Source organism: Dipteris shenzhenensis, chromosome 4, assembly GCF_047967505.1.
Source record: "Dipteris shenzhenensis isolate YYH24624 ecotype China chromosome 4, Dip_SZ_1.0, whole genome shotgun sequence".
Lineage (NCBI taxonomy): Eukaryota > Viridiplantae > Streptophyta > Polypodiopsida > Gleicheniales > Dipteridaceae > Dipteris > Dipteris shenzhenensis.
The window spans coordinates 28,347,011-28,372,635 of NC_141599.1; the positions used below are offsets into that span (position 1 = coordinate 28,347,011).

The 25,625-nt window shown below is 42.4% G+C and overlaps 1 protein-coding gene across 2 annotated transcripts in view; it reads left to right on the forward strand.

The window, feature by feature from the left end:
- The first annotated feature begins 6,407 nt into the window (after positions 1–6,407).
- Positions 6,408–25,625, forward strand: part of LOC147902678 (uncharacterized) — a 47,978-nt gene continuing 28,760 nt past the window's right edge. Inside the window, exons 1-6 of one of the 2 annotated variants that reach the window (XM_087373692.1) lie at positions 6,408–6,794; positions 6,833–7,557; positions 7,818–8,474; positions 15,825–15,980; positions 16,273–16,389; positions 16,502–16,586. In XM_087373692.1, coding sequence (XP_087229818.1) covers positions 8,356–8,474; positions 15,825–15,980; positions 16,273–16,389; positions 16,502–16,586 — 477 coding nt within the window. In that variant the 5' untranslated portion in view covers positions 6,408–6,794; positions 6,833–7,557; positions 7,818–8,355. The other variant, XM_087373691.1, reaches the window with a different exon arrangement.

Sequence of the window (25,625 nt, forward strand, 5' to 3'; positions counted from 1 at the left end):
AAGAGGGGGTGTTAGAAATCAATGTCCCCACCTATGAGCCCTCAAGTTTAGGAGACAAGGGGATAGTAGATGATAGGAAGCGAGGATCTACACCACTTACTCAGCACATATCGGGCATCAAAAGAGGCGAGGATCTACACCATACATCACGAAGCTGCCTTATGGGACTGGTCATTATGCCATCTCTTGGGCAACACTAGGGCCCAATAGATGGGTTTGCAGGGTTGTACAATGACCTCCAAGTAGCAATAGATGTGCTCAGTACATGGGCTTATATAGGCCATGAAGTCAGTCGATTAACAGGATGACCTTTTATGTCAGTTAGAGGCAAAATCTAGTTGGTGTATACAACAGGGGGCCAACATCTAGTTGGTGTATCGTGGGCTATATAAAGCCCCCTTCACTCCCCACTTTACTCATCTAGTGTACAGCAAAAGCCTACCCCACAAGCAACATAACACATACTTATGAAAGGCCATATTTGGCAGAGAGATCTAGGGTTTATCCTAGCACCTTGCTAGAGGTTTTGTAGAGCTCATCTTGAGTGAGTTTTCCCACTATTTGGTGGATATATATATTTGAGTTCTCTCTCATCTCTATCTTGTCTATTTTGAGTGAGGTTTGCATCATTGTGATCATCTCTGAGAGTGTATACTTGGAGCTAAAGGGTCCAGAGGTGTAAGTGATTCTATCCTCCTATTTCCAACACTAGTATATTGATTACTACCTTGGGTTTTGATCTATAGATGCTAGTTGATTCAATTCTCATATGACTTTGTTCCTTGCATAAGGGGTCATAAAAAGAGTAGATCGATATAGGAAGAAAACGAGATGGGGAAATAAAAAAGGAAGAAAACGAGATGAGGAAATAAAAAAGGTCGAACGCCTATCCTCTAAGGAAAAAATGACTAGATAAATAAGTCAAAAGTCTATGTATCACATTATGGACTAATATGCGTAATGTCAATTAGATGCCTTGCAAATGGTTGTGTTAAATTACTTGACTATGAAGTCTTATCCAAAATGTTATTTGTGCTTCAACATGCTTTACAAAGTATGAAATTTTATGGAATATGGCTATCATTGGGATTATATGAAATACTTTTTGAGATTTTGCAAAGGTTGGGATAGTTCATGCCCACAAAATCTATTACAACAAGATGTGGTGTGACGTTGGTGGTGCTATAAATAAATTATCGAGAATCCATGCAATTGTGGCATGCAGTTTTCCCTTTTTCATTTAGGAGTGTTTTAATTTATTAGGATCTCTCTATATTTACTATTTGTAAAACTTAAAATATTTGTATGTTTCTTGCCTCATCCTGGATTGAAACTAGGAAGTAATAAAATACCATTGGCCATAAGCTAGCATGTATTATTTATCTCCATCATTGCATATGTAAATTCAAGAAATGGAGTGATGCAATAAACTTTTTTGGTCGGAAAAATGCAAGTTTGTATTATTTTGTCATAGAAAATCTAGTGATTAGAATAGAGCTCATCCATTAGCCCCCCCCCCCCTCTCTCTCTCTCTCTCTCTCTCTCTCTGCACTAAGGATTGCCATTGGATAGTTGTGAGTTTCATCACATCAGCTTAGGATCGAGACAGGGAGAGCTACATGCATACCCAAAGAGTAGAGGATCTACAGACTATGCATGGTAGGGGACGTCGAGATAGAGGAGCATTTTCAATGTATCTATTATATCATTGCCTCTTTCAAGAGGAGCATGACTTTGGTCTACTTATATGACTCATCCATTTTCTCAACCAGGTCTATGTTGGGCTCTATCTTATTTGAGATATGGTGACATAGAGATATACTAATGTGACAGACTAGAGAGCAACACAAGGGGTGATGCCCACAAGTTACTGAGATCGACGAAGCACATACACGTGTCACATACTTCTATGCATCTAAGTCATCTCCAAGGGAGGTTGAGGAGGAGGAGATAGATGAGATGAGGGAATCATGGATTAGCAGTGAGAGCCATCGCCACAATGTTGGCAAATGAGAGGTGCACACACCACATGCGGCGTGGAGAGTGACCATAGCACACACAATTGAGGTCCACCAGTCTATCTCAGCCGTCCTCAAAGGAGACCGAGGCACCACCCTTGATGTAGCCCATCGAATATAGAGATCGAGGAGACCATGCCCTTTGCCACCTCGAGAGATAGCTCAATAGACATAGGTACAAGAGCTCTTTACATCTCATCAAAGAAGCCACCATGGTACCTAGATAGATAGAGCCTGGGCATGTACTGAAAGCATTAGCTTTGAGCACTTGATGCCATTTTACGATTTTGTTTACTAGCTTAACACTTTAGCATTCTACAAGGGCCTTAGTGAGACCTTTGCTTTAGCCCACAATAGCTTGTATGAGTTACTTTTTGGTTTGTACTTTGTCTCATAGCCCTCTCTCTCTCTCTCTCTCTCTCTCTCTCTCTCTCTCTCTCTGGTTTGGAACCTCAAAATAAAAAGATACAAAATTATGGACTTATCAGCCTTTCTTTGACATTCTTTTACTTCTTGACCACGTCCCTGTAGGCTAAATGTATCCACAATCTATGTGACCAAGGTCTTTGCAAGCCTACTCTAGATATTACCAATGCATTTGTACAAGATATCTAGGGTGGCTTATATGCTCGTCCAACATAGACACCTCAAGTGAATTTGTGTGATTGTTCCCAAAGGATCAATGATACAAGTTGTTGCATCTTCCCTTTGCCCTGCATTTTCATCAACTTCCCCATGTTGAAGTGTTGCAAACTAATGTGTATGGATTGCCACATCTTCTTGAATTGGAGCTGAGAAACTGCACTTTCATCAACTTCCCCATGTTGAAGTGTTGCAAACTAATGTATATGGACTGCCACATCTTCTTGAATTATAGCCTTACCCTTCTCAGCTCTAATTTCCTTGATTGCTAGTGCTTCAGTGACTCCCAAACCTATTGGATTTGAAAAAATAGCCTTGATAGGCTTTTTAGTTATCCTCCATTCTTGATGTACCTAGATAAAGTTTGGCATCCAATGAATTAGCTGCCTTTGACTTTAAGCCCTTCTTGCTAGGGCATTCTTTATCTAAGTGTCCTATTAACCCAAAGAAAAAATAGAAAATTTGCATGTTTTTGTAGATAAGTTGCTATATCCTTGGGTAGTGAGAGGGGAGTCTACTTGGGAGCTCCCTTCAAGATCCAACTTGAGGATGAGGATGAGGGTTCATCCACTCCTCCCTAAAACCTTTCCTAGGCTAGAACAAAGCTTCTCTGCCTGGCTACAAAAGGCTAGAGGGAGTTTGGTAGCCCAACTCACGCATGAGGCTTGGAAGCTCTAGGGGAATTAGGGTTAAAAGAGGGGAACTAGCTCTCGAAGACCATAGAGAATGACTCAACACAATTGAAGCCATTTATGGCTTCTCAAATAAAAAGACAGGTATCTGACATTGGTAACAGATAAGCCTTTCTTAAAGTAACTGGTATTAATCTAGTTATCTAAGAAATAGCGAAGGGGTAAGGATCATGAAGGAAATTGAGAAGTTGTGTATTTGTAGTCATTGCATAAAATCTCTACATCAAGGCAATAATTAAAGACTTACTTTAGTCTTGTAGCTTCAAAATTTTTTGCTGCTAGAACTTAACTATGATGTGCTACTCCTTGTTTGGATTTAAAACCTGAATCTGGTTCCTCCAATGCATTTGAGGAAGATGGCACTAGAAGTATCTATTGCCTTGATGTTGCAACCTATTCATTGTCTATCTCTAGCTCAGCCAATGCTAGAAGGACTTTCCATAGTGACACATTTGTAGTATGTAATTTGAAAACTATTACTCATTCTATTGCATCCAAAGCGTCCGAGGAGGATGTGTTTAGAGGGACGTGCTGGGGTTATGCACATATAAGGGAAACCTACTGAAGTTTGAATGAGTGGTGGGTATGGGAAAAGAAACGGGTCAAATAGTCATAAATCTTTGAAGGATGGGCAATATAAAGTGTCGAAGATGAATAGAGGGAGCCAATATAGGTTGTTGACTTGGAAGGTTCTTCCTTTTGAGTTTTGATATAATTTGAAAAGGAGGAAACTGAGAAATGGGAAAAGGAGACTTCCAAATGCCAAGAATATTCTATGCAGTCACAATGTTTGGAGCGGCAAAAGAGGCAATAGTAAGGTCTAAAGGAGAGGCTTAAAGGGGGTGTGAGAATGCTAAAGGAAACAAAGGAGGGGTGGGGGTACGTGCTGGGGAAGGAAGGGGAGGCAGTCCTCTTCCTCCTCCAATGCCTAGCCTTGTAGTAAAGATATGATAAGCTACATGGCATTTATACATTGAAGAGGCATGCTAAAACTTAAATTGTGCAAGTAACGAGAGAATGATGCTTCTAGTTGCTCCACTTTAGGAAGCTAGGTTTCTTATGATTCTTAAGGCACTTCATTAACATATAATGGGAAGCTAGGTTTCTTACGATTCTGAGATTCCCTATTGATAGAAAAAACATAATTTAATAGGGAGACTTTGACTAGGTAATTGAGAATATCTGCTTATTAGGAGTTTGAGAATATTTGCTTACTAGGTAATTGAGAATATTTGCTTATTAGGAGTTTGGAAAAATCATTACAAACTCATTCAAATGGGAACACCAACTTAAGTGGGGTTTACACACAAGTATACAACTAAAATGACATGCACTTGCCCATGATAAATTTCAATATGTTTAATGAACAACGGCACTAAATTAGGAATATGGAGTAGGATCATACACATAGTAGCAATTCGATGCATTTTTGTATTGAAATGGTGAAGTTTGCACACCCTTTTGTTGCTTTGACTAGAAAAAGCTACTTGCAATAAAGATTTGCAAGATTTAAGATTTTTTTAGCATGTACATTCGAATGAAACAACCTCACCCTTTTGTTATATGCATCGACGTAGTGTGTGAGCCAAGCATGTCCTCTTTTATATGTGTAAACCTTGCTTGAATAGATACATCATTGTTTTCCTCATGGCCTATCCTTGCTTGCACATTACAATTTGACAAACCCAGGACAAGTGATGCAACTTCTATATATGGAAAATAATGTTACATAGAGGTTACACATCATGACACTTTTTCCAAAGCATATGTGCAAATGTTTGACACTTTTCAAAGGGAAGCCTTGAAAAGTAACCTGCTGGTAATAATAAAGGTGATGACATTATCATGCGTCTAAACTAAGCCTTCAATAGTGGAAGACAGACCATGAAGCCGTTATTCCCTATACCATCTCCCATAAATAGATCATGTCGTGTGTGAGACAAACACCTACATCGTATGTGTGAAGGTTCATGAGGTGAGTAGCTTGCCATCCTCCTTGTCCCTATAGAGCATGGGATCCATCTTACATTCAAAACATAGTGTGCATGCTTGAGATCTATGCCTATACCATAAACCTAATCGTGGGCCAAGGGTCATGATTTTCTCACATTAGTGTTTATGTACCTCATTTGTAAACTAGTACATCTATACTAGTTGCTAAATCTTATGTACAAAGTAAGGAGAAAAACTATACTTTTCAATTGAAATGCTCTTCTACAATATTTTAAGACTTCCCACACCCATGATAATAGGCTTCCTAACTTCTCGCAAGAAAAACCATTGGAGCTCTAAAATGCAAATAGATGAGGGGAAAGGGGTCCTACATTCTTAGGAAGGTTTGATTCTATTATTTTATATTGGTGCTTAAAGAGCAACAATAAACTGTGTGGAGAAAGAAAGGATAGCTCTAATAGGGTTGACCTTGTAAGAGGTACATCCCTTGCATTAGTGGATCTATGATTTTGAGCAAAATTGGACTTTATAGTATCAATACGTCCATATGTTCCTATGGTTTACGTTTGGCTTATGGTGTTGTCACATGCACACCCTGTTTGCCAATTAGATTTGAATTTCGACAAGTTGATTCTGTTGATTATTGTTTGCCAATTCGATTTGATTTTGAACAAGTCGACTCTCAAGCTATTTAGTTTTTGAAGTCAATCATCCTAGTAGACATGTAAGGGGGGGGTGGAAAACTGATTGAGTAATAGGTGGCATTTGACATGCAATATGGAAGAAAAGGTTGGCAATGTAGAATGGGACAAGGGAGGGAAATGTGCTAGCTCATTGATATGGGTTGTTTGAAAGGGAAAGAGAAGGGGGTGAGAGAAGAGAATTTGGGGCCGAGGTTTGGATAGTTGACTAGGTGGATATTGACATGTGATGATTTCGCACATGGAGTGGGCTAACCTTGCAAAAGTGGGAAATGTGTTAGCTATTGGTTGTGTATTGAAAGAAAAAAGAGAAGAGAAGAGCAAGACGAGCATGTGGAAACCCATGGCAAAGAAGAGAATGTGGAAACCCATGGCAAAGGCCAGAGTGGGCGAGGGATCCTAGAAGAGAGGGGAGGCAAGGGGGATCCGAGGGATGTGTGAAGGACAAACAATGGGCGGGCATTGGAAAAGAAGGATGATGATGATGATGACGATGAATTCATGACGATGAAGAGAAATGTGTGGGGGATTTGAACCAGTATACTTATTATTATCAGGAGAGCAATAATGAGTAATTTGGGAGCTTCAAGAGTAAGTACTTAATCAGATCAGGAGAGGAATGATTGTTGTGTTGCTGAGGTAGACAGAAGGAGGAGGAGGAGGAGGAGCAGGGTTGCTGAGAGCTCGTTGTTGTTATCGTTGCTGCTGCTGTTGATCGACTTTGTGCTGCAGAAGAAGAAGAAGAAGAAGGGTTGATGAGAGCGCGTTGTTGCTGTTGTTGATCGAGGGTTGATGAGAGCGCGTTGTTGCTGTTGTTGATCGAGAGCCGCCATCGCCCTCTGCACGTTTTTGGGTTGGTCCTTGATTACCTTAAAGAAATCGCCTCCCCCCGCCCGCCCCGCTTCCCCTTTCAGACCAGGGAAAACGCGGTTTCCTAGACAGCGCAGCTTTGGAATAGTGGGCAGAGAGAGGGGGGGCCGGGACGAGGTGGGGAGAGGGCGAGATTGAGAGCTTTTCGCCTTGCAGAGTGCGCCCAGAAAGAGTCGTCACAGAGAGAGAGAGAGAGAGAGAGAGAGAGAGAGAGAGGTGGGCGGAGGAAACATAGCATTCGGAGTTTCCGGGAGAGCGTAACTGTCGATCGAGCAAATGGAGCGGCATCTGGGCAAAGCGTTGTACGGGAGAAGGCCTTTCGTGGGCAACCATTGAACAGGCGCGGGATCTGACTCGTTTCCGGACTGCAGCTTACGCTTCGACCGTTTCTCTAAGCACGATTTGAACTGATGCCTGCCGATACAGATCTGGAGAGGTGCCGGAAACTGTAAGGGTCCAGATTCCCCGCTCGTTTGTGGGCTTTTTGCCGTCTGCTACAAGGAACCGTTGCGTTCGAACGTTCGTTTCAAGGCAATCGTGAAGCTCCAGCAGTGCCCAAAAAGTCTTTAGCACCTCCTGAACTATGGGCGCTCTATAGAGACGTTGATCCAAAGCTTGGCTGTTGTTCATGAGATCTCTCGCTTCCAGTGATCAACTCATTGATACTCCGAGGCACATCACGTGAGTACTTGTTTGCTGTTTTGTTTAAACTTTTGAGAGCCCTTTTGGGAACTGTTGTCGTGTCCTTTTTGTGCGTTAACGTGTAAAACTCTGTTTCCGGATTATTTGCTAGCGTTTATTGCCTCCATCGATGATTTAAGAAACCTGATTGTACCCATTTTCTTGATAAGAATCATTTACAGCGTAGTATCATAGAGGACTTTTGTTTTGCCGTCGTGGAAAAAATGTGACACTTCCCTGATTGTCTGTCTACTGGACAGGACGTTTCTCTTGTCTCAGAGGACGGTGCCAATTGCTTACTTTGTCTCAGTCTGAGCGCCAATTTGGAAAACTCCTGGTCCACTTTGCATGATTTCTTGGATGCCTGTGACGCAACAGCTGTAGTGGAGGGTATTCACTGTCCGTTGCTTCTTGGCTCGATTGCTAAGGTTTCAGAAAGCCATCCAATCATGTCAGAGGCGCAATAGTAGTGAGAAGGTTAAATGTACCAGGGTTCGAATGGATTTTGTTCCTTTCAAGGCCCTTAGAAACAAAGTGGGCAATAAGCCTCCATGATTAAGCAAGTTCTGGACGTGTGTTACAAAATGTGAGTTTTGTAGTAAGCAAGGGAGTCACGTTTCCTTCAGGTGGATATATATTTCTTAAGCAGCTGTATCTCATACGACGAATAGGTTGCCTCATGCTCTGATTTCACACAGTGAGATTCTGTTCACTGTAAAGGCATAGCACTATTATGAGATCTGAAGGTTGTGGTGGTCATTTGAGAAGAATCTCAACCAGCTAACAAGTTTGGGTACTATGAAAGAAACAGTAGCGTCTGCAACCGAGAATGTGCCAGGAATTTTAGCAAGCTCTTCATCAAGCCCACAGGCCCCATCCTCCTCTCGATATCACCCTTATGCAGGCAAAAAGCACACGTTAGTTCCTCTAACTACATGGTTGCTTGGTTTTCCTGCTGCTGCTTGCTTTTGATTTGTGGATCTTGAAGTTCAATTTGCACGTGCAGTTGGGTGTTGATGTAGTTAGTCCCCATAGTGCACAATGGATTTGTGTATTTAGGAACTTCTGCATGGATATAACAAGTTCACAAATTGCATTTTTCTTTTTTTGGCTTAGAGTTTGAGCATGGTCCTAACTCATGATATGTTTGAAAGAATTATGACCTCGATGAATAGGACGGGACCACCTTCATGTGAGGCATCATATGTTTTCAAAGTTGAGGGGGAGTAAGGGACATTGGAAGGCTTATAAAGGCGTTTATTAATATTGAAATTGATGGCAAGGAGTGTTGATCAAGGTCTTGCCAGGTCAACCTGGCTTGGATTGGCATTTGCATGTTTGTTTCATGGAGGCTGTTCATATATAATTTTCTCAGCTGCATCTATGGTTAGGCAGGTATAATTGGTGTTTTACTTTGGTCCTGTGTCATTAGCTAAGGGGACTGCCTAACTCTCATCATCCAAGTGTTTCTGGTATTCCATCTATAAGTCAAAAGCATTAGTCCAAGAGTCGGACAAGTTCTGCCACAGGCTATTGAACAAGATTGTACCTCAAGTTCTTATAATCTTCCTATCACTTGGAAGAATGAGCCAAATTGGGACCATTCGACTGAATCTTTGGTAGTTGAATTACGGAGTCTTGCAATGCTCACATTCACAAACTGTTACTTAATCAAGCATAGGCAGGTCCAGGCTGCAAATATCGTTCTTTTCATGGAGTACATGTTCTAGTCAAAATATAAGCGTGAAGTATTTTCAGGTATGGTTTTTCAGAAATGTTAACATAGAGGTGTCTATCTATCCTAAACTTGCACAAATTTTATGAGTTCAGGTTTTCATTATGAAGTAAAACCTATGGATTACAGCAGCTAAGAGGCTCCATCAATAAGAATGACAATTGTTTCGCAGCCCAAAATAAAAAAAACTCCCTTATTCTTTGAGCTGTTTATAAACTACCGTACTCTATACGATGAGGCAATATTCTAATTGGTGGCAGTGTTTGTTGTGCTGAAAGTAATGTGTTTCCCTCTTTTCTGAGCTAGATACTCTAGAGAAAGCGAGCTTCTTTGTAAGTAGGGATGTGCACAACTTGTGAGATGAGGCGATGATCTAATTATATTAATATCAGGGAGGATGGGTTTTGGGTTGCTATGATGACCTGAGCAGACGCACCATTTTGGATCACTAACCTAGGCCTGTCCAGTAATGTTATTTCTGTGTTTATTTTTGACAGATTGGGTGACAAATGACAAGTTGACAGAAATTTGACAAATGTGCATCGGAAGACTAAGACAAATTGTACAGTCGAATAGATATGTCAAGCATGAAACCCGCCTAGGCTTGCCTGCCATGGGGATTTCTTTTGCAAAACCACAAAAGAGCATATGACGAGAGACTATTCATGTTCTTAATAAAATCCAGGCAAAACTGACTCTGTGTTGAGAATCCTAATTCATGGCTGAAAAGAGATTGAGAGACTGTAAATTTAGACAAGTACTTGCTGACAGACTGGCATGATGACAATGTGACTAGTCCAAGGAAGGCTTGAAGTGAGTAATGAGATAAGATTGTGTTTTGCATTTTGTTATCTTCTGTTTTGTCAGAAAATAATTGTCAACTCTCTCTTTGTAAGTCCCCAAATGAGGAGAGCATGGGGGAGTGACACCTGTAGAAATGTATGGGGCAGGAAGAGGGATGAAGAGGCTCCCATGCAGGGCACCCACATGGACATCTTTAATGATGATCCACCTGATAGGGCAGATCTGTCCTTGAATGAATAGCCATGGTTTGGCTATCCTATTGGCCATACATGGACAAAGCCATGGGGCATGAAGGCAGCCAGCATATGGCCCTCAGAGATGGGCGTAAGGGCCTGCGGGTGGGCCTGCATAAAGGCAGGCAGGAAGGCCTCAAATTGTGCAGGCCATAGTAAGGATATAGAGTTCTCCAGTGTGATCTTGTGGGCAATTCGTGCATATCATAACATGGTACGAGAAGCTAGGATTTGAGCTAGATGTGAATGATTAGAGATTTTCTAACATGGTATTAGAACCAGTTACTCGATTAAGAGGTGTAAGAGCTGAGAAAGCTGATTTACCTCCAAGGACCCACAGATCGATACAAGGGGATCATAAGGTCAACTCGGTGGGTGTGCTTGAAGAAAGGAAAAAGTGAGCAGAGGATACTATTTGACAGTTAATTGTTCAAGATCTCCACATGATGCCAAAGTTAGATGCAGCAGAACTTGGGATTCGGAGACTTTCTGCAGATACTTCACATGTGACAGCATACGGGCGACACTTGCTTAAGTTGGGAGCTGTCCACGACCTCATAATCTACAATGGCCTTCAGAGATGGCCATCATCTGAGGGATTCACATGCTTCCCACATGGAGACGGGACTAGCACAGTGGACTATCTAACTAGGCCCATTGGCTTTTGTCTCACGGATACATGACCTCACTATACTCGCCCCCCACTTGGAGCCGACCACTCATATTTGGCCTTTGATGTTCTTGCTACTACACCAGTCACAGGGAAGTTTCTACCGCTACTGCAAAACGTTGGAATGAACGTGCTTTTTCTCTCTGTAGAATCTACTGCAAACACTCTCTCTGGCTCTCTCCCTCTCTCTACAAACACACTAGGGCCCAGGACAATCGTTGGGCTGGACTCCCCCTGAAGGTTTTTATTATGAAGAGAGAATTTTGAGTACATAGTTCAGCATAGAGATGTTTATTCCAACTTTCAAACGTGAATTAATTTTACAAGAGCTTCAAGCTCATTCCAAATTGGCAACATCCACTTGTCAAAAATTTAGACTAAATTCTATTACATGCCTCTAAGGGTAATTTCTGGGGTCTTCCTAGCACTTGGTCACGCGGGTGGCCTCCAAAATACTTGCTACGCTCCAAATTGCTTAGGTCTTTATCCCCTCATAGTACCTGTAACAATTAATTAAAGCGCACCACCATGGCACCCATTAGTGCTTTGCATGGCCATTAGCGCTTTGCATGCAAATAATAAACATCCTAGTCACAGGTTGGCGTCCCCACTGAACAAACATGTGAACAAAACATAGAACACAATTCTTGGTCGACCGAAGTCAACCCTCTTGGTTGTAATTAAGGGGCTTTGACCAATGGTCGTGGCGTCTTAATTATGGCCAAGTCTCTCCAATCAAAGCTGGCACATCTCTCCAACGGAAGTTGGTACAACTTGGTTAACCCTCTTGGTGCATGCCAAGTCTCGTTGACTAAAGTCAACACTCTTTGACCGTAGTCAGCTCTGTGGTTCTCTGGTTAAATGCAGTTAACCCTCTTGGTGCATGCCAAGTCTCATTGACTAAAGTCAACACTCTTTGACCGTAGTCAGCTCTGTGGTTCTCTGGTTAAACGTAGTTAACTGTAGTTAACCCTCTTGGTGCATGCCAAGTCTTGTTGACTAAAGTCAACACTCTTTGACCGTAGTTAGCTCTGTGGCTCTTTGGTTAAATGCAGTTAACCCTCTTGGTAATAAACCAAGTCTCCTTGACCGAAATCAAGCTTACTTGACCAGAGTCAAGTATCTTTGACCGTAGTCAATTATTTGATCATTAAAAGAACTCTTTTGACCATAATTAACGCAGAGAGAGAGCTTTGACGGTCAACCTTGGGAAAACTAAGGTTATGATCTTCAACACCTCACGAGTAGTGACTCGCTGACTTAGTTTCACCTATCGTGGTGAGTCAGTGGAGATAGTGCAGTCGTACACATATTTGGGAGCAGACTTATCCCACTGGAGATTTTCAAGGTTGGTCCTAGAGTCATCCAGACGACTCGCAGAGAGCGGGGCAAACACATGGTATGCACGCATATCTACATGGCTTGCCAAGCACGGTATCTAGATGGACAGGCTTCCCCCCTTTTAGTACAACATGATGGAAGGTAAAGACCTAGAGTGACCTTGTGGCCCGAAAGCTGTGGAAGCTCACAAGGGGAGCGGACATGAAGCCGGAGGATGTTCTAGACAACAAGGGCAAGATTCTTGTGCCGGTGGACAAAGATGAACTTGAAGCATGGGAGGATAGAGATGCCTAGGGCTTGGCGTTAATCATAGGGACGACGATGGACTCTGCGATTCCTCATGTCCAAATGGTAGATACTTTAGTGGAGGCATGGGCCACTCTGAAGGACTTGCACGAGACAGAGAACACTTCTCGTATATTGACTCTACAGCACCATCTTTTAAATATAAGCATGGACGAGGGAGAGTTGGTACATGACCACTTGATGAAAGTGAAGTGGTAAGAGATCAAGTGGTAGCAGTTGGTAAGAAGATGGCCTCTAGTGAGTTGGCACTGTTGACACTTGGGATGTTGTCCCGCAGCTTCAAGGGATTTGTCACCACGGTGACTGCAGGAGAAAGGATCGAGCCCTTGACATTCGAAGAGCTTGGGCTGTTACAACAGGAGGAGGCTTGGGAGAAGTTGTGGCGAAGTGGTAAGGGCAAGCCCAAGGACTCCAAAGGCAAGGCCGACGACTCAGAGAAGAAAAAGAAGGTAAAATGTTTCTATCGTGAAAAGCTCGGTCATTATGCAAAGGATTGCTAGAAGAAGGCTGATCAAAAGAACAAGAAGCAGTCCAAGAGCAAGGAGTCGTCTAAGACATGAGAGCTCTTCTTGTGCATAGAGCACTGCTCCGCTAATGTAGCAAGTGATAACAAGGAGGTTGGTATGTGGATAGTGATGCCTCAAAACACATGTTCGACAAGGAGTGGTTCAAGAACATAGAGGGGAGCCATCTTGACTCGAAGGTGACCATTGTGGATAGCCGGACATGCTCTGTGAAGGGGGTATGCATTTTTTTTTTCCATCACCATAGCGGGAGAAGAAAAGTAATATCCGGTGTATTGTTTCTTCCAAATCTTTGCAAGTATCTGCTGTCGGGTAGAAGTTGAGCATTCATGACTCTTCGTTGGTAGATGCCAGTAGGTATTGACGGTTCGTGGGCAGTCTGCATTATCTAACCAACACTAGGCCGGACATCTCCTTTGCCGTTGGGCTATTGTGTGAGTTTTCTGCGAAACCCAAGGAGAATCACTGGAAGGCAGGCCTATGAGTGCTATGGTATCTGAAGGGTGTTTGCACATACGAAATTACATACACCACATGAATTGAGTTAGGCGGGTTCTGTGACTCAGATTGGGCAGGTGATAGCTTCACCAAGCGGTCGACTTTAGGGTACTGTTTTGTGCTTGCATCAGGGGCCATTTCTTGGGTGAGCAAGAAACAACCCTCAGTTGCCCTTTCTTCTACAAAGGCGGAATACCGAGCTGCTTGCACTGCAGCATTGGGCTCAGGTGGATACTTGAGGATCTGGATGTGACTCAAGAGGCGGCGGCCAGCGGACTTTTGTACAGGAGCGCATCATTGGTGACGGCGTCATGGAGCTGATGTACTGTCCGACCGTCGACAAGCTTTTCGGCGTATTCACGAATGCTCTCCCACGGGAGCAAATGGAACACCTCATTCGACAAATGGGGATCGGCCCACAGTGGCGTCCTTGAGAGGGGGTGTTGGAAGTCAATTTCCCCCCACCTGTGAACCCCCATATGAGGAGGACATGAGGGCGCATATGACTTTGAGGGGGAGGGATAATGGGGACCTGTTTTGGATGAAGGACAGCAGCACAAAGGGGTGGAAGGAAGGCTACAAATGGGCAGGACAGCAAGCCCTAGTGAACCCCCTGGCAGCCCCTTATACAGGCTGCCCAGGGATGACTTATTATAATCGATCATCAGAGTCTAAAGTGTTTGTCGTGCGGGTTAGTTGGGCTCATAATAAAGTGGGTCAGGTATTCGTACTGCTGGCCTACGAATACCAGTGGATAATTTCACCTCTACCCACATCTCTCTTCAAGAACCTAATGATATGAGTCGTTGCACACCTCATTATAAGTATGGCTTGAAAGTGTGAGCTAGTACTTGGGAATTTACTGATAAGCAACTCAACCATCAGGTGGCAATAGGAGGGTTGGGTTATAGGTTAATACTGTAAGCGATGAGACCACTCCCAATGATATCATATAGTATTACGCATGCGTAACTATCATAGTTGATTGGATGATTAGGTGATGCTTTTATAGAGTGACAACGGAGCTGCCAACGCTGAGTTCATGGATCACTAGGTGTACAATAATTTTTAAAGTCTTAGTAACCTTGGATGGTGTTACGGTTTACTCCCTGTTGGTTCTAAACAATTTATGGATGCATTTATTACATTTACATGTGGTGTTAGCTGAATATTTGGATGGATCATGGTCAAAATAGCTGAAGGATGGCTTCTGACCATGAAACTTGTTGAAAAAGGCATTAGTATACTCAGAAGTACCCCCAAGGTTTTTGTCACCCACAACTCTACAACTATGCATGCCTTGGACTTTCTTCAAAATGGTATCAATGGAATCAGAGTATGGGAAAAATATTGTCTTTTATGAACAACCCTGATTCTCCAATTTTTAAAAATCAAAGTATGATGCAGGGATTTGAGCTTACACCACGCAGTTAACCCTTAGAAGGGGACAACCACCTAGAGAATGAGTCATCTTCACATGTGTCACTCCCTCAAGGTTTCCCATGCACTTGGCATCTTTGCCTCATCCTTTCCATGCAGCTCTGTACACTGTGGCTTCCCCTCACTCTTTCCTACAACATGTGCACAAGCTGTCCTCAAGGGCAGTCACATCCATCCCTGCCAGGTCCGAGGGGGGATTGTGGCCCTCGGGGAGGGCTGACTGCTAGGGAGCTCTTCTTACATTCTTGGAGCTCACAGCAGATGCATTTGTAAGCATATCCTAACATCGTTATGATTCTTTCTAGCGTAGAGGTAGAGTCATCACAAAAGGGTAGAGCAGGTCAATGACCAGCATGACTGGTAACTTGAGTCACTTTTAAATATGATTGATGTGGTGGATGCATCATTCTGTTCTGCATCGCTTTAAGCTTAGCATACATTGATGTTTGCTTATGACATTGAAGGGCAGGTGATTGTGCATTTAATGTTTGAAATTTGGCTATTCTAGTTGTAAACACAAGATTGGGCCAACATGTCAATAATTCGCTTATCTTTATTCTATTTGGGATAAGAGGTCAAAATGGGCAACAGAAAATATTTATGAACCTTGAATTTGCATTCCTTGACGCCAGAGCTATTTTTTAATGCTTACTTGTTTGTTGTCCTAGATATTTTAAGGGACCATGTATTTCTAAACTTTGTAACCACTATTGCAGCGGGGAAAATGTGACAAGGCTATTGTCTTGGAGGGAGGTCTCGCCTACTCTAAGACGGCCTTTGAGGTGGCTATGGGAAGAATCAGCCAGATGGAGCACTAATTCTTCTGCACGAAGACATGAAGCAACAAGTGCTAAGCAGGCACTTATAACCTGGTAAGCGATCCTACTCTAGCTTATACATGCATTGAAAGTGAATTCTGTTTCCTAGTCATCGGCTGCTGCTGTTTGGTTTTTTCATTTCATGAAATTGTTAATCTGTAATTTTTCCATTTTTTGGACACTTGGTTCCTTATTATCTTTTGCTTTACGCTAAGCTTATCGCGTATATAAGGACCTTATAGATTTTTTTTTTGTTTTTACCGACTCAGATTCTGGAAAATTAAATATCTTGTACAATAATAATCAGTGCTTGTTTAATGGCTTATGTTTCTCAAAATTTCCCCAGGTTGGAGGCAGAATCTTTGAGACACTGTACAGCAAAGTACTGCCCTTTGCAACCAGCTCCCCGCTCCACAATAGCTGCTGCATTCAGCCCAGATGGGACCATACTTGCATCCACCCAGTAAGTATTTCAAAGAGCATTAATGGTCCATTCCACAGATGAAGTTTTTATAAAGTGTATTCCTAGAGAGTGGCAATACATAATTATGTTTCTTTGTGTTGGAGCTTTTCAGTGGTGACCACACTGTGAAAATCATATGTTGTAAAACTGGATTTTGCCTAAAGACCTTATGCGGTCATCGACGAACTCCTTGGGTGGTGAGTGGCAAGCTTTGCCTGCTGTCTTGATTTTAGTTTGTATGCATAAGCACGCATTTTTTTGTTTTCTGAGCAATTGAGAAAGGTTGTTGGAGAATTCGTGTACTGCATTGCTTTGTCTTTCGGAAGTTTTGAGTCATGAAATAGGGTCTCCTCTTATGCTACTGGTTTTCCCTCAGATGTGGTTCCATCATAGCTAGCCTAAAAATTGGGAAATCTGATGTTGGGTCACATGAGCCAGTTATGGATATCTAAGCACGCGGCCGTGTACGAGGATATGTCTGGAAAGGATTAGGTTTGCTTGTTTTCTGTTAATATCCTTTGGTGCTTTTGCCTCAGTTACAGATATCCATGTACCTTGTGGTGGATGAAGATGTATGGTCTCACTTTGTAGATATTTGGGACCGACTTGGCTAGGCAAACAATGGATCAGGTTATGAGACAGGATAACAATTGGAGAAATCCAAGAATGCATTGGACACACTGGAGAATAGCAGTGTGTTGCAATCAAACCGTAAACCTTTCCTAAATAAATCTAGTAATACATGGCTTAATATTGTGTGCTGTATGTATGGTGCCAAAAATGTTATTAGATACCTCAGCTTTGTCACATTCTATAAAACTGATCCATAGGCAATGAGCTATGAGACCCCAAACAGAGACATCCCTTGTGTGCAACACTTCTCCACTCATTTTGGGCATCTGGATACTCTTTCTCCTCGGGTCGTGTCTGCACATCAGCTTCTTTTGCAGCATGTTCATCCAATTCTGTCTGATGCTCAAGCTTTGGAACTTGAACATCCCTTCACTGAAAGGGAATTGTTTGATGCACTGAGATCTTGTGGCAGATGGAAATCTCTAGGATGGGATGGTCTCACCGTTGAATTTTTTCTTGCATTCTGGGATCTTCTTAAATTCACCTTGCTGCAAATGGTAAATACAGCATGGCAAAATCAGCAGATGCCTTTGTCATGGAAAAAGGGTCTTCTCAAGCTATGTGATTCACTGGGTGACTGAAGGCCAATCACACTCATGCCAGTCATTTACAAGATCATTGCCAAAATGGTGGTTGATCGGATTAAAGGTTATTTGCATGATGGGTTGCATCCCTCCCAATATGGCTTTGTTTCATGTCGCCATATCACAGATAACATTGCCAATGCTTATATTGGGATTGAATATGCCAAATACATGCAACAGGATGTTCTACTCTTGCAGGTAGATATTGCAAAAGCCTTTGACATAGTTCAATGGGATTTCATCTCGCAAACTATGCGAGCTTTGGGGTTTGGACAAAAAATGCAGCAGGTTATTTACTGGCTTTACAGAGATAGCAATGTGGCTTGCATTATCTCTGGGGATATCTGTGATGAGTGGACTCTTCGTTGTTCGGTCCGCTAGGGATGCCCTCTCAGTGCTTTACTGTATGCCATTGCTACTCATCCTATGTTGCAATATATTGATCATCTTGTGGCTACAGGATCACTTCATGGCTTGGAATTGGATGCTAATCGCAGCATGGTTGCTCAAGCTTATGCTGATGATTCTTTCTTTACCCCGAAGAATACGCCCCATGATCTTGGTGCCTTGATGGATGCCCTCTCTATTTATGGTTTGGCAGTTGGTCTTCATGTTAATTTTCAGAAGTCTAAGCTGCTCCCTTTGCATTCCAAAGACTGGCATAGTCTATTATGGCCTGGGGATATCATTCCACCTCCTCAGTTTGTTCGTCATCTTGGTTACCCTTTGGGGTGGGATTAGGCGTTCTCTGCAGCAATCTTTCTTTGATTGCTTACAGACCCACTGCATAGATCATGAGGTCTTTTTGGCATATACTGAAATTTTCAGTTGATGTAATTGTAGCTCCTTTTTTTGAGGTTGCTACTCATATAATATAATCAATCAATAATTTCACCCAAAAAAAAAAAGTGTGTGTGTGTGCATGCATACACATACTTTTTTTTTTTTGGAGAAGAAATCTTTTATTGCTGTAAAATAATTACATTCATAGTTACTTCGAAACTGAAGTAACTATTACTCAACCAAAGATCTCAGTATAAGCTGTATACACATCCTGATCAATCAAACGAGTCTGAACACAATTATAGAATGATTGCTACAGAGATCGTTTGAAAAAGATAAAGGATGAAAAAAGGGGATCACCAAAGACTCTATGATTTCTGTCCATCCATAAAGTCCATAGTGCCGAGTAGCGTACCCATATAAAAAATAAATCAAAACCCTGTCTCGGTCGATGAAAACCAAATAACCAGAAAAGCCTGCCAAAAGTAGCAGTAGGAAATCTCGCTTGAAGCCTTTGTCGGATGAGAGCGATGAAGGTGCAAGTATGTGGACAAAACCAAAAAATGTGTAGCACAGATTCAGTGGGGTGTAAGCATCTGTGACAAACAGCTGGAGCAATATGTCTGTGTGCAAGTAGCTGGCCAGATGGAAAAATGCCAAGCAGGACTCGCCAAAGAAAAAGCTGTTGTCGAAGAGCAACGTTGTAATGCCAAAGGAGATGCAGCCTTTTGCTCCACCACTTTAGTGGGCGATCCATATGCCAAACAGTATTTGCTCTGTCAGAAAGTCAAGGCGGAAGTAATAGCACTTTATACAGTGATGGCACTGTAATATGTGAGAACTTCAAGGGACGGGCTGAAGAGTAAGAAGAGCGTAAAATCCAATCCTCAAGCCTGTTCTGAAGTTCCATGCGAGGTACTGGCAAAAACGGTTGAAGCATTGCTGAAATCCGATGCCAGAGAGGACGATAATGAGCTCCCAAACCGTATTTGCTGGAAGCCATGGAAATGATAAAAGTGTACCATCATCCTGAAGTACATTTGCCACAATAGTGATGCCTTTGAAGGAGAGAAAGTAAGAACGTGTTGGTTCTTGAATGGCCAAAGAAGGATGGAATACTTTAGATCAATAAATATTCTCAGCCCTCGAGGAGTTTCCCGACAAAGAGTCTCGGCCATGCCATTCCAAGTGGGATAAGATACGTTTCCAATCAAGAAGCAGGCGAGAAACAAAAGGGCAGCCTCTGATCTTGCCTTGGATAGAGCCAAATATGAAATCCCACGGAGTGGGCTGCCAATGCCCAAATGCAGAAGTATGAATATGTAATAAGAGAGAGCGGATCATTAAAGCCCACGGCTGATCTCCTTGCATAAACTGCAACATCATTTTTCCTCTGTGAGCAAGTAAATGTATGTGAATATTGAGAATGTTCAGACCCCCGTGCATCTTTGGAGAACAGAGACGATGCATAGAGAGTAATGTGAGACTTTTCTTGCCATTTTTAGCACACCAGAAAATTTCCATAATAGCTGACATAAAGGAGTTCAGCTCTGCCTTAGTGAACATAATGAGAGGCAGATAAAACTGTATGTATGCTATCAAAATGGATTGTGCGATTCGCAAACGAACATGTAGTGGCCAAGTTGCAAGCTTCCAATATTCAAGTTTTGCCCTCAACTTTGTCAACACCCAATCAGTTTGTTGGGAACGGGTGAGTTCCCAACCTAGAGGATAGCTGAGATGTCGAATAAATTAAGAGGCGGGGACAATTTCCCCAGGGCACAGAAGACTTTGCCATTCCTGTTCATGCAACGGCAACAATTTTGATTTCTGAAAATTGACCCGAAGACCAGCAGCCAATCCATATGTAGAAAGAGCTTGCATAATCATGGACAGATCACTCCGAGTATTTTTTGGAGTAAAGAATGAATCATCAGCATATGCTTGAGCGATCATGCTGCGACTGCCAGTAATCTCCAAACCATGCAACTGGTCAGTGTCCAAAAGGTGGTCCAGATATTGTAATCAGCTCTCATAGGCAGCTCACCTCCTCTGAACAGGATTCCTGTGCTTATGCGGTTCACATCATCCATCAAAATGATCTTCGCAAATTAAAGAAGTGGCAAATAAGAGCTCACATGAAACCCCTTTTGGATAAGGGCTGCTCCTCCAAAGCCTTCTTTAAAAGCCTGCATGCGGATAGGCGAAAGGAGGATATATGCAGAATCAGGCAAGATGATGGCACCTGGACCACATCCAAATCAGAATTGGAATCGCAATGCTCTAGTCATTTCCAGCATCTCTTTTCTCCTCAGCCTGATCATTCAATGCAAGTGAATGCAGCTAGGTCTCAATTTCTGATGCATGTTCAGCCCATATTGTCCCCGGAACGGGCCCGTGCATTGGAGCAGTCCTTTATGCTTAATGAACTGGATGATGCTCTGAGTCATTTACGTAAAGGCAGCTCTCCTGGTTGGGATGGATTGACCGTAGAATTCTTCCGTGCATTTTGGGGTGATCTCAAGAACACTCTGCTTCTTATGATCAATCATGCTTGGGCAGAACAATCTCTTCCTCCTTGGAAACATGGCCTTGTCAAATTGATGCCCAAAAAAAGGTTGTGTGAGACAATGGTACTCACATTGTCCTCAGGGTTCGATTTATCTTGCAAGCAGGACTTCATCCTAGGTAGTATGGGTTTGTTCCCAGAAGACAGATTACTGATAATATCTCCAATGCTTTGCTTGCAATTGAGTATGCCAAATATTCTAAACAAGATGTTCTCATTCTGCAAGTGGACATTGCCAAAGCATTTGATGCTGTCCATTGGGATTTTATTTCTCAGACTATGCATAAATTGGGATTTGGCCCTCGGTTGGTCCATATTATTTACTGGCTCTATTCTCATGCCACTGCGCAGTGTTTGCTTGGTGGTGGGTTGTCAAGAGCATGGACTATGACCCGCTCAGTGAGACAGGGTTGCCCTCTTAGTTCGCTACTATATGCCATTGCTACTCATCCGTTATTGTTGCATATGGACCATCTTGAAAACTATAGGGCAGCTTCATGGCTTGCAAATTCCAGGGGCATAGCCGTTTCTTGCACAGGCATATGCTGATGATTCATATTTCATGCCCAGGAATTCTCGAAGTGACCTCTCTCACTTGATGCATACTCTGAATGAGTTTGGCATAGCTGTTGGACTGCATATTAACTTTCAGAAATCGAATCTTTTAGCATTGAAAGAAGCTGATCGGCATGCACTTCTCTGGCCAGGCCACATCCTCCCTTCCCATACTCTTGTGAGGCATCTAGGATATCCCATTGGCTGGAATATTACCCCTCAACAACAGCTCAAATGGGTGCTTCAAAAGATCAACAAGAAGCTGGAATATTGGCATTTGTCCACTTGGCCTCTACATGTTCGACTTCGGATAGTACAGTCTATCAATATGGCATACGTGCAATTTTATTTGCCTCTTCTTCCCTGGTCTTTTAAGCATTTGGCTTCCTATATGTCCTAGGCTATGGAGATATTTTGGAAAAGCAAATCTCACAAAAAGGCATTGCGACTTCTTCCCATGTAGGTTGTTTGTTATCCTAAGACTCATGGGGGACTGAATATTCTCAATCTTTAGTTTCATATGCTGGCAAGAAAGAGCACTATGATTGCTGATTTTTTTCAGCAAAAACAGCCATGGGCTATTATGTTAGCAGCTATGTGTGGAAACATGACGTCCCATGCATATGGGCATTGGATTACAGATCACTGGGAAGCAGTCATGACCACATTTCAGGGGAAAATTCCTGGTTGTCCTGTCTCTACTGCTTTTATTCATGATTGGAAGAGAATTCTCTCTTATGCTAAATGGACAGGTGCTTCTTCCCATCATGGTAATTCTTTTCGCTTGGAAAGCATCCATTGGAGCAAGGTGTTTGAATCGCCTCTCGCTTTACAGGCACCTATTAAAGCATATAATCTTATGAAACTGGGCATAAGATTTATCGGAGATGTTGTGGATGAACATGGTTATGTGCTTTCATTCCCACAAGCTTGCAGGACATTCTCCTTGGGTCTGCATCATCGGCCCATTTGGAGAATACTTACAACTATGTTGCAACCATTTGTTCTTGTTTCTCCACTGTTTGTACAGGACAGATTGCTGGATTGGAATCTGACTTCCTTATCCCCTGCTACCTGCTACCTGTTCGCTTTCAATGCATAATCTGGCCTCCTCGATGGTTTACAGATTTCTTCTTCCACGGCCATGGATTGATAAGCATGCCAACACTCTTTGGAATTTGGATTGGTGGCAATCACGACTCAAGAAAATTTGGAAAGCCAAATTGCCATTGAAACAGAGGCTTTTCTTTTGGAGATGTATAGTGGGAGCTTTTTCCATTGGGGTGAAATTGGCAGCACGTCGCATTGCTTCGCCTTCTTGCCCCCGTTGCTCTTATCACCGTGAGACAGTTCCCCATTTGTTATGGTCTTGCCCACACTCTCGGTTATTGATCACTCATGTTTCTCATTTGCTGCGGCTTCGGTTTCTCTCTATCAGATTTGGGAAACTCTTCTGGATGTTTGGATGCTTCTCATCCCAGATGTCTCCATTCCTCCTTTTCTTTCACAGGACTCGTTTTTGGGTACTTTGGACTATTTGGACACAGAGATTGCATTCTAGGATGGGACAACAGTTTCCTCAGGCATATGCTTTCTTCAGAATGTCCCTCAAGCAATCTTTATATGATAGTTATGCTGCGAGGGACTTGGATGCTACTAGCCTTGAAGTGTTTTTTGACTGTTTTTGAGTTCTTCCATTAGGCTCTCTTTTGGAGTCTAATATCATGTACATTGATCTCATGTTAATAATATAGTTACTGGTTTCACAAAAAAAAAAGTGTGTGTGCGTGTATGGGAAAAGCAGTACATGCCGGATTCATGCAAAAAAGGGCTTGTAAAACTTCTTCCTAAGAAGCAAATATGTGAATCCTTGGCTGATTAGAGGCTCGTTACCCTTATGCTTGTCATTTACAAGATCATCACTAAAATGGTGGTGGATCGCATTAAAGGGTATTTACATGATAGCCTTCATCCCGCGCAATATGGTTTTGTTCCTCATAGGCACATTATTGATAATATTACAAAGGCCTATGTTGGAATAGAATATGCCGAATATACTCAACATAATATTTTGTTACTGCAAGTTGACATTGCCAAGGCATTTGACATGGCCCAATGGGATTTTATTTTGCAGACTATGCATGCATTGGGCTTGTAGGCCATTCCATGGGCTATCCATAGGTGCCACTCATTCCTTGGTATGTGCCTTGTAGGCCTAGTTATAGTCAGTTAGGTCCGTTGGTACAGGTAGTACATGTATCACTTAGGACAGTTAGGACACTTAGTCCAGTTAGGGCATTTAGCCCTAGGGTTTTGTTATGTTGGCTCTCTCTTGAGCCTCCTCTCTGTTTTGCAGCAATTCATTGCAGCATCTCGTTTTTTGTCTTCTTACCTCCATTTTTGAGCTTCCATTGCTTGCCATAGCTTACAAGGCTTTGGGCAGAAATTGCAGCATATGATTTATTGGCTTTACAGTGATAGCAAAGCTGCTTGCATACCGTTTGGAGACATTTTAGAAGCATGGACCCTTCGCTGTTCGGTCCGTCAGGTTGCTCGCTTAGTGCACTTCTATATGCCATAGCCACACATCCCATGCTTTAGTACATGGATCATCTCATAGCATTTGACGTGCTTCATGGTTTGAAAATTCAAGGGAGCAGTACTTCATTGCTCAAGCTTATGCAGATGATTCCTTTTTTACTCCTGAAAATACAGAGCAGGATCTATCTTGCTTAATGTAGGCTTTATCTTTATATTGGTTGGCGGCTGGTCTTCATGTGAATTTTCAGAAATCTAAGTTATTGCCATTGCATTCAAAAGAGTGGCATACTCTTTTACGGCCAGGGGAAATTGTTTCACCCAATCAGTGGCTCGGCATTTGGGCTAACCTTTGGGTTGGTCGATTACTCGTCGCCAACAAGCTGACTGGATATTAGCAAAACTGAAAAAAAAGCTTGAATATTGGAACTTGGCAACATGGCCTCTACATGTCAGGTTACGAATTGTTCAATCGATTCTGGTGGCTTATATTCAGTTTTACTTGTCATTTATAATGTTCAGCAAGGCATAATATTACTGTCTCTGCTTTATATAAAGTGCTTTTGTCTCCACCATGGGTTTCTCACAAGGCGAATTAGCTTTGGCGAATGAATCGCACTGCCAAGTGGTGGCGGAAGAGATTGAGACAGATTTGGAATTCAAAAATTCCACTCCAACAACATGTCTTCTTGTGGCTAGTTTTGTTGGGAGTTCTTTCATCTGGGCAACTTTTGGTACGCAGGAATATTGTTTTGGCTATTTGTTATAGATGTTTGGCTCCACGGGAGTCTGTGCCTCATCTCATTTGGCATTGCTCCCATATTCGTGATTTTTAAAGCTTCCCTCGCTTTCCAAATGCTACCTTTGGAAAGTTCTTCTGGATCTTTGGGATACACCCACCCAGACAGGATTTTGATTTGTTTTTTGTTTCGGTTCGCTACTAGGCACTCTAGACTCAATGGAAGGATAGAAATCAAAGTCTTTGATGATCCTACTTTTTAACTTTTTTCTTTCTTCAGGCACTCTCTACAGCAATCTTTCTATGATTGCTTGCAAACTAAGTACATAGATCTTGATGTGTATTTGTCTTATACTGAGATCTTCTCGTGATGTATTTTTCCACAACCCGTTTTGGGATAGTGATTCTATAATATAAAGCAACAAAATTTTCACTCCAAAAAAAAAGTGTGTATGCATGTAAAAGAACCTTTCTTTAAGAAAATGTACATGCATAGCTGACTCAAAGTGAGACAGCGACTACTCACAGCAAAAAAAGCTGGAAAAAGAACATATGATGGCCGCTCCAGTGAAGAACAAACTAGTATAAGAAAGCTAAAAATAGTGAAATAACACTTGTAGCTGGGCCGCAAGAAGATCTCCCATGAAATGCGTGTCTTGAAGGAAGCGGAGGAAATGATAAATATTCAGAAGGGAGTATCCATAGAGCCGAGAGTTACGGGCATGATATAAAGACCAGAGTGCCTCATAACGACACCAACGCACACATGCACGCATGTGTAGGCCATCTTCTCTCGGTCGTATTGATGTCCTCTGGGCCCTGGTATGTGCCGTGT